The sequence below is a fragment of the Ahaetulla prasina genome, chromosome 11, assembly GCF_028640845.1.
Source record: "Ahaetulla prasina isolate Xishuangbanna chromosome 11, ASM2864084v1, whole genome shotgun sequence".
Lineage (NCBI taxonomy): Eukaryota > Metazoa > Chordata > Lepidosauria > Squamata > Colubridae > Ahaetulla > Ahaetulla prasina.
The window spans coordinates 7,209,565-7,217,663 of NC_080549.1; the positions used below are offsets into that span (position 1 = coordinate 7,209,565).

Below are 8,099 nucleotides of genomic sequence, written 5' to 3' on the forward strand. Positions count from 1 at the left end.
GAGTCTCAACATCTTTTTTACATCGTGGCGACCAAAACTGAATGCAGTATTCCAAGTGCGGCCTTACCAAGGCATTATAAAGTGGCATTTTTAAGTGTTTAAGAGTGACAGCTGCCTCAGGAAACATCAGCCCCAAAGAAGTAAATAAAATGTCCTTAACCTTCCAACTCAGACCTATTAAATTTAGGGCATGACGCCAGTTGAATTAAAAAACTGACTTCAGTGGCAAAGTGGAGTGTGACAGCGGATTTAATTATTTAACTATTGCTTCTAAATGAGCATTTCCAACTGCTCTGATTTGAAGCCTAAGACTAGCGACCGCTTAATTAAAGGGCAGATCTGAAGCGTTAATCATAAACCACGGCCAGGTTTCCAAGTCCCCAATATAATTACGTCAAAATGGATGTGAATCAGTAACAGCTTCTAGCGGAACAGGCTTGAAATTAATAGGTTAACCATCCAGTCTTCTCCCTTAGAGCTTTTTGTTTCAGCCATCTTGAAAGGAGAATGACCAAAGACCTTCATTTTCTAAGTATTCAGTTTTCTTCTGGACTTTTTAAAATGAACTTTTGCACCGTAAGGGTTTTTTTGGTTTTTTTTTGGAAGTTTTGCTTGCCATCAAAATTAAAGCGGTATTATAGGTTTAGGATGTTGTTCCTCAATCTGGGGACACTTGCAAATACAGGCAGTCCTTGATTTACGACCACAATGGAGCCTAGAATTTATGTTGCTAAGTGAGGAATTTATCCAACGAGCTTTGCCCCATTTTACGACTTTTCTTGCCGCGTTGGTTAAGCGAATCATGGCAGCTGTTAAATTAGCAACACAGTTGTTGAAGTGAACCTGGCTTCCCCATTGCTGGGGAAGATGATCTTGTACCTCCAGGACGCTGCTGTCATAAATAGGAACCAGTTGTCAAGCAACCAAATGAAAACCATAATAGCAATAGCACTTAAGACTTATATACCGCTTCATAATGCTTTTACAGCCGTCTCTAAGCAGTTTGCAGAGTTAGCCTCTTGCCCCCAAACAATCTGGCTCCTCATTTTACCCACCTCGGAGCCCGTGAGATTTAAACTGCTGAACTGTAGCTAGCAGTCAGCTGAAGTAGCCTGCAGCGACACACTCTAATCTCTGTGCCACCTTAGCTCTATCCATCAGTGGAAAATGGTCATAAGTCACCTTTTTCAGCGTCGTCATTTTGAACGGTCACTTTGAACTGTTGTGCGTTGAGGACTCTCTGTAGATTCAGGCTACAGCTAATCAGAATTTCCAACCAATGTGATCAGCATTCTTCCTGGCTGAGAGAATTTGGGGAGGTGACAACTCCCACTTATCCATTTAGTATATGGTGATGTTACGTTAGCCAGGAAGCTACAAAACTAATGCAGAGTAGCAGTTTGGCTGCCTAAGAGTGCTAGCTGTGTTTGGTTCACACTTGTGCACTTCCCAAGGTGTCGCCAGAGGGGGTCGAGCTACCTCCACACCAGAAAGAAAAAGGAGTGGCTTTCCTGCCACGTTACTTGGGGTACTCTCCCTCCACCAAAGCCACTTCACAAATATGTGTTGCAACCAGGAAAGGTGAAGCACCAGCAGGGTTCTTCTAACTGTCCACACGAAGTGCCGGTTGTCTCCCCACCAAAGTGGTACCTATTTATCTACTCACGTGGAATGTTTTTTTTCGAACTGCTAGGGGGGCAGAAGCTGAGAGGCAAGTGATGGGAACTCACTCCACCAAGCCGTGCTAGGACTCGAACTGCCAGGGTAAAGACCATCTCCGGGGTCATGAAGCCAGTGATCCACCAGGCCTTCAATTCCCACTAAACTGGAGTGTGTCAGGCGAAAGACGGCTGCTTCAGGAACCATCGTAGTACAAACAAATACTTACTATAATATCATTAAGAACATTTGATGCTTGGTCGTGCTTTAAATTTCCCTTGACGACATGATACGCAAGCTCATAGAGGGCCTGCTGGACACCTGGAAGACAAGACAAAGGGGGACTGAATAATATATTCAAAGGAATATTACTGATACATGTTTTAAAACCGCATCATATTTCATCAATGTACCGTATTTTTCAGAGTATAAGACGCACTGGAGTATAAGACACACCTTAGTTTTGGGGGAGGAAAAGAAGAAAAAAGCTGATTGGCAGGTGGATCGGCCTCCCGGAATACCCCCAATCAGCTGTTCCCGGAGGTGAATTTTAGCAACAGGTTCCCTGGTTGTGAGCTCTGTGCCTTTCTTTCTTTCTTTCTTTTTTTTTTTTTTTGCTTTTTTTTCTGCCTCTGAAACTCTGTTTCAGAAAAAACTTTTATTTCTGCCTCTGAAAGCCTCCAAAAAAACTTCAGAAAAAAAGCCTCTGAAGCTCTGTTTGGGGGCTTCTTTTCTGAAGCTTTGTTTCTGATGCTTTTTTCAGCCTCTGAAACCTCCCTTTGAGGAGCTGGGCGGGGCTACATTCGGAGTATAAGACGCACCCAGATTTTCACCCGCTTCTTATACTCCGAAAAATACGGTAAGTCATTTCTAATTATTTCTAAGTTGCAGTTGACGGTTATGGAAAAGTACATGACAGTCAATTTTTTTTTTACCACTTGACGTCAGTTACCCAAGATTTTTGCTCACCTCTAAAAGTTGCATTTTCAGAAAGAGCGCGACACAGCTGCAAGCTGAAAGGAAACGAACACTGTTTAGTATCCAGAATTGATGAAGGGTTTGCCTAGTGAAATCTATTCTTGTGGCTATCCATAATATTTCAATGTTCAATCAAACGCCGGGGACAAATCAAAAGGAAAATAATTAGGTCAATTTCCTGAGAAGGCTACCAGTTTGCAGTAGATTAAAGGTCACAATACACTAGGCCATTACATTATTATGGTCTGTAATGCATTAAAACACCTTTGTTTGTTAAGAAATACATTCAGACCTAGGAAATGCTTGAAAGAAAATAAGAACTGTGCCTTTTGGTTATTACACACAACTGGAATGTTTACTCCCTTAATATTTTGACTATAGAGTTGAAAAGATGACGTAAGGCTTTAATGATAATGAACAATTTTAAGTACTGTAGCAGAATGACCCACTATGCATATGTACTGGAGATAACTTTTTAGATGCCATCAAAACCCGATTTCTTTTTTAAGTGAATAAAGGTTTTGTGGAGTTTTTTAAATTACAACTTCGCCAGCAAGAAAACACTTCTCATTACAGAATGCTATAAAAACCTAAACATTGGCAGAATTGCTAAAGTTTAGATTTAAAGCTTTCATTTTAAGTTGCATTTTCATATTAGGCATTTTGATCTGGGCAACGTACTTTTAAAAGCCTTTTATTCAAGTGGAACATCTGTGCACTTGATGGTTTGAAGGCTGAATTTTGTTTCTTTAAAGTAGTACATCTAAAATTTGAGCTCTTAAATCCAATCCGATGTTCAGAAATTAACGCTTCACGACACAGTCAAGGGTCGAATTACGAAGAACTGTGGATTCTTTTCTAAATTTTGAATCTCAGGCAGTTTCTCAGACATTCTAAGAATCTACTAGCAGTGTCTAAGCAAATTATCACTTAAAGACAAACTCACTCTGTTTTCCAGTTTTACACAAAGTGAATTTGTCTTTAAGTGGTAATTCTAAACATACCAAGCACTTTTCTGTTAGCGGAAAGGGTTCTTTGGACATTCTTTCCTATAAACTAAAATAAAATCAATATTTGTCTGCATTTTTTGCTGTAATACATACAGCAAAAGTACTGAAAGTTTCTTTCAGAAAGTACTGAAAGAAAAGTACTGAAATTGACCGTCATGTAAAATTATGGAGGAATTGCTATTAATCATAGCCTGTCACTACTTATAGCAATAGTCACAGCTGTCATCTAAGCCAGGCAAACAGCTGTTCTATTAATTGACAAAGCAGTTAGCAAAGAGGGTGAGTGAAGAAAAAAAACGAGTGGGTTTGAAACATTGAGACAAGTGATGCATGACCAAAGTTGCTTTGAAGTTTTGTTATTGTTAATGTGATGCAAACAACAATGATCCACCCCTTAATTTCTACCACAATGACTGAACAAAAAAGGCCACTGATTAGATAGTCCTCGACTTACAACCAAGCCCAACATTTCTGATGTTAAGTGAGTTTTGCCCCATATTTTTATTTATTTATATTTATACAGTAGTGGCCAAAAATTGTGGAAACGTTTTGGGAAAAGTGTATTTTTGAGGTTTGAGGGCTAATAACGCCACTTTTTTTTCTTTTACTTTTTTTGAGTTTCAAGATAGTCTTATTCCACTGCTGGAATGGCTTGGGATAACCCAATTGAAAATCTATGGAGCCGACTACAGAAACTTGTTAGTCAGAAGAGATTCAGCAATAAAACCCAGTTAATAGCCATCATTCAATCTTGGTTTCACATGATAACAGCTGCAGAACTAAAAGACTTGGTCCACTCCATGGGAAGACGTAAGGCCATAATTCATGCTAAAGGTTACCCAAGTAAGTATTAACTGACACGATGATAATATTTGTGTATCTCGTTTCTTCTATGGTGATAAGTTTTGTATATCTTGTTTTTTCTACCTGTTTCACTTTTCTTCTTTATACCGTAACTGCTATTCTAATAGCAAATTCTTAATAAAAGTTATTGCATTACATTCTCGATTAAATCATCTTTCCATTGATATATAATTTTATGGCACTACTCGGAAAAAAAAGTGGCTTTTTAGCTAGTTTTAGAGAATACACTTTTCCCAAAAGGTTTCCACAATTTTGGCCACTACTGTACTGTCTTCCCTTCTGTCCATGTTAGCTGAAATTTGCAAGAACAGCACCAACAAGGAAGGACAAATGTCTTCATTTCAAAAGTGCCTCGGCAATTGACGAACTCTGTTGGGCTTGTGAGAAGATAAAAAAAAAAAAGATCCAGAACAACAGTAGATGATTTCTTGTATTAACAATGATGTGAACTACTTCAGTATTCTTCAAAACTTTAAAACATGTGGATTTCAACGCTCAGAATTCCTCAACCAGCATTCCTCAACTTTGGGAAGCTGAAATCCAGACATTGTTTAAAAGTTGCCAAGTTTGAGAAACAGGGGATTAGAGGATATAAGAAAAATAATCTTGGGGATAGTATACGCCCTTGAGATCACCACCCTGCAAGGTGGAGGCTATGTACAGTATATGAGGTCTTTCATTAGTGCTGAATCTTTTAGGAACCTAATACCTTACTCATGATGGAATGGGTTTAATTTTGCTCTTTGTTCTTTTTGAAGATTATGCACTTGGATTCTTAGTTTTCCTCTAAGAAAGACCTACTTATAATATCAGAATTAAGGGCTATATTTAAAAAAAATAACACAGGAGCAATTCTCCACCGAATACTTTTAAAATTTCTAATGACCACGTGAAAAGGAGCATAGATTGGCCATCCCCAGTCTGGTTATGATAAAGAGAAGGCAGTTTTAAATAAAAATGAATATATTTGAGCAACTCTAAAGCCCTTTTAATTCAAAATGATAAAAGAAATCAGATCACCTAATCCAGCCTAAAATTACATGGCTCATCTTAATTACTGGATTTCAGATTAAGAAAACCTCAGATCTTAGCTAACATTTAACTAATAATGCCATCTTTCCCAAACTGCTATTCTGAATTTCCGCAGGTTATTTTTAATTTTCAAAGGCAGTGCATCGATACTGAATGTCTGTTGCATAGTGCACAAATTACTAGACCAATATCACTATGCTTCCTTCAAAAATGTAAAATATTCCACTATTCATGGTTCTGTTACATCTTGGAGTTCCTGAGCTGTGCTATTACATCTTGGAGAAAGTGTACCAATACCACAAAAAAACCAAGGGTGGTGTGAATTGAGAAAATTTTGAAACGTCTCTACTAAATCCTCTACATAGGGATTGTAAATAATCGCAGCATGTTCCTTACTGGAATTCTACTTGTCAGTTGGTTTAAAATGCCAATTTCCAGCATGAATCTGCCTTACCTACATTGAATCTTGATGCCAACACTCTGTACCTTAACTTCCGTATCAGTCACAAAATCCTTTCCTGCAAATGAATGCACTCAGATCCGTGTTTTAAAGCGAGCTGGATCTTAAATTTGCATCAGAAGTTAAGAGGACAAATAATACAGCACGCAGGGGAGTTGATAATAAGGGGCACTAAGGGGAATACTAACCGTTGTGTTTGTGCAGAGGTAAGTTACATAAACAAGTCAACGCTTCTTATCCAGCTTAGCCCTATTTAGAAATGTTCTCCTGCAGAAATATGTGTGCATTAAACAGTTTTCACAGATGCATTTTCTGGTCTAAATCATGTCACATAAAATCAGATGTCCTTGTAAATTCAGAGTGATCAGAAATATAGCGAAGTGGCAAGTCATTGACCTGTCCATATTTTTAAAGCAACTGACGAAAGAATGGTCAAGAACAAACACCGTTACTAGAAGATACACCAGGATTTGGCCTCTGTTTACATGTATGCTTGATGTTTTCTAATCCAAATGCACTTTTGATGCCTCCATTAGGGGGAAAAAAACCTAGTATTATCTAATGCATCTTTCCATCTTAGAAATCTCCATTAACGTTACAGTAGAACTGTAAAGAAGCTGGGTTTATTTGATTTGAAGAGATTAGTGTACATCGCTTCATTACTCATACTAGTTTCTTCCTTACCAATAAAAGCTGTTGAAATAATCCCAATGATTATCAGCGTGCAAACCAGTTACTTTGGATTGTTCTTGACTAACGTGTATACTTTGGGGGCTTTAAAAGGAAAATATTACAGGACTTCTTATTTGTAGATCAATCAACTGTAGGTAGACTTGACAAAGAGGAAAAGCAGAATAGAGGGTTCAAATTTACTTATTCATTGTAAGTCTTCATTTCTTAAGGATCCCCCGGCTTTGTGGGAGATGCAGGACAACTAACGTGTTCTCCGAGGATTTTCTTTGCAGACTGAATTAAACTGTGGGATTCATTAGCTCAGAAAATGAGACAGCTAGCCTCTTTTCTCAGTTATAGGTGGAAATGAAAAAAAAATTCTCGTTTTGAATTTTATAAATCGTCTATCAATGTATATAACACAACACTTTGATTCTGTTTTGGGGGTTTTACTGATAATACCTGTATTCATTTGGTATGTTTTTTTCCCCCCAAAGTTGCTATATATTTCCTATGAACCGCAAAAGGCAGCTTAAAGATATTGCAGTTAAATAGCAACTAGCTGGGATTTGAGCACATTAGCAGCCACTAGCTGTGACTCCTAATGTGCTCAACTGAGGGAGCCATGAGCTGTGTGACAATAGCATACAGTAAAATACATTAAAATAGATACATGGACAAAGTCTCCAAACTATACAGAGGAATGCAAGTTTTACAGGACAATACTGAACACAAGAAATAGTTCTCACTGAGCTCAATTTGCAAGAATATTTTGGATTTTTAAAAAAAAATGCTTTACAGATGTTCTTGTCCCCAGTCCACGACCCTGATTTAAGGGATTTAACAGAATAATAGAGTTGGAAGGGACGTCCAACCCCTTCCTGAAACAGGAAACCCTATGCCATTTCAGACAAATGCTTTTCCAATCTCTACTTGAAAACCTCTAGTGCTGGAAGACCCAACTGAGTCCTTCAGGAGAAGGGCGGTATAAAAATTAAATAATAATAATAATAATAATAATAATGATGATAATAATAATAATAATAATAATAATAATAATAATAATAATAATAATAATAATAATTTTGTTCACTTCACTCTTGTATAAGACAGGCAGACAGATAATCCATTAGTTTTGAAATCTATGAATCACATTAAGAGAATAAGACAAAATATCCCTGAAAAGATTTAAAGGGATATAAAGAATAGAGGGGGCTCCCCTATATTAGCGCTTCATTTTCTTAAGAACATTTCAAAAGATTGCTTTCCTTTCGGTGGATCTTTTTTGCTTGTATGAAGAAGAAACTACTTTGGAAGAGGTACAAAGAGGTGGAAGTCAAAATAGGACAGGAGAATCAGAATCGAGTTGGAAGGGACCTTGGGGGTCTTCTAGACCAACCCCCTACTCAAGCAGGAAATCCTAT

At 37.8% G+C, this 8,099-nt stretch overlaps 1 protein-coding gene across 3 annotated transcripts in view; it reads right to left on the bottom strand.

Moving 5' to 3' along the window:
* THOC2 (THO complex subunit 2) overlaps positions 1–8,099 on the bottom strand; it is a 63,794-nt gene that overhangs the window by 53,482 nt on the left and 2,213 nt on the right. For all 3 annotated transcript variants that reach the window (XR_009156671.1, XR_009156672.1, XM_058196529.1), the window contains exons 2-3: positions 2,629–2,672; positions 1,889–1,980 (exon numbers count right to left, since the gene is read on the bottom strand). Coding sequence is in view for 1 of the 3 variants with exons in the window: in XM_058196529.1 (XP_058052512.1) it covers positions 1,889–1,980; positions 2,629–2,672 (136 nt within the window). In the remaining 2 variants the exon portion in view is untranslated. The remainder of the gene's footprint in view (positions 1–1,888; positions 1,981–2,628; positions 2,673–8,099) is intronic.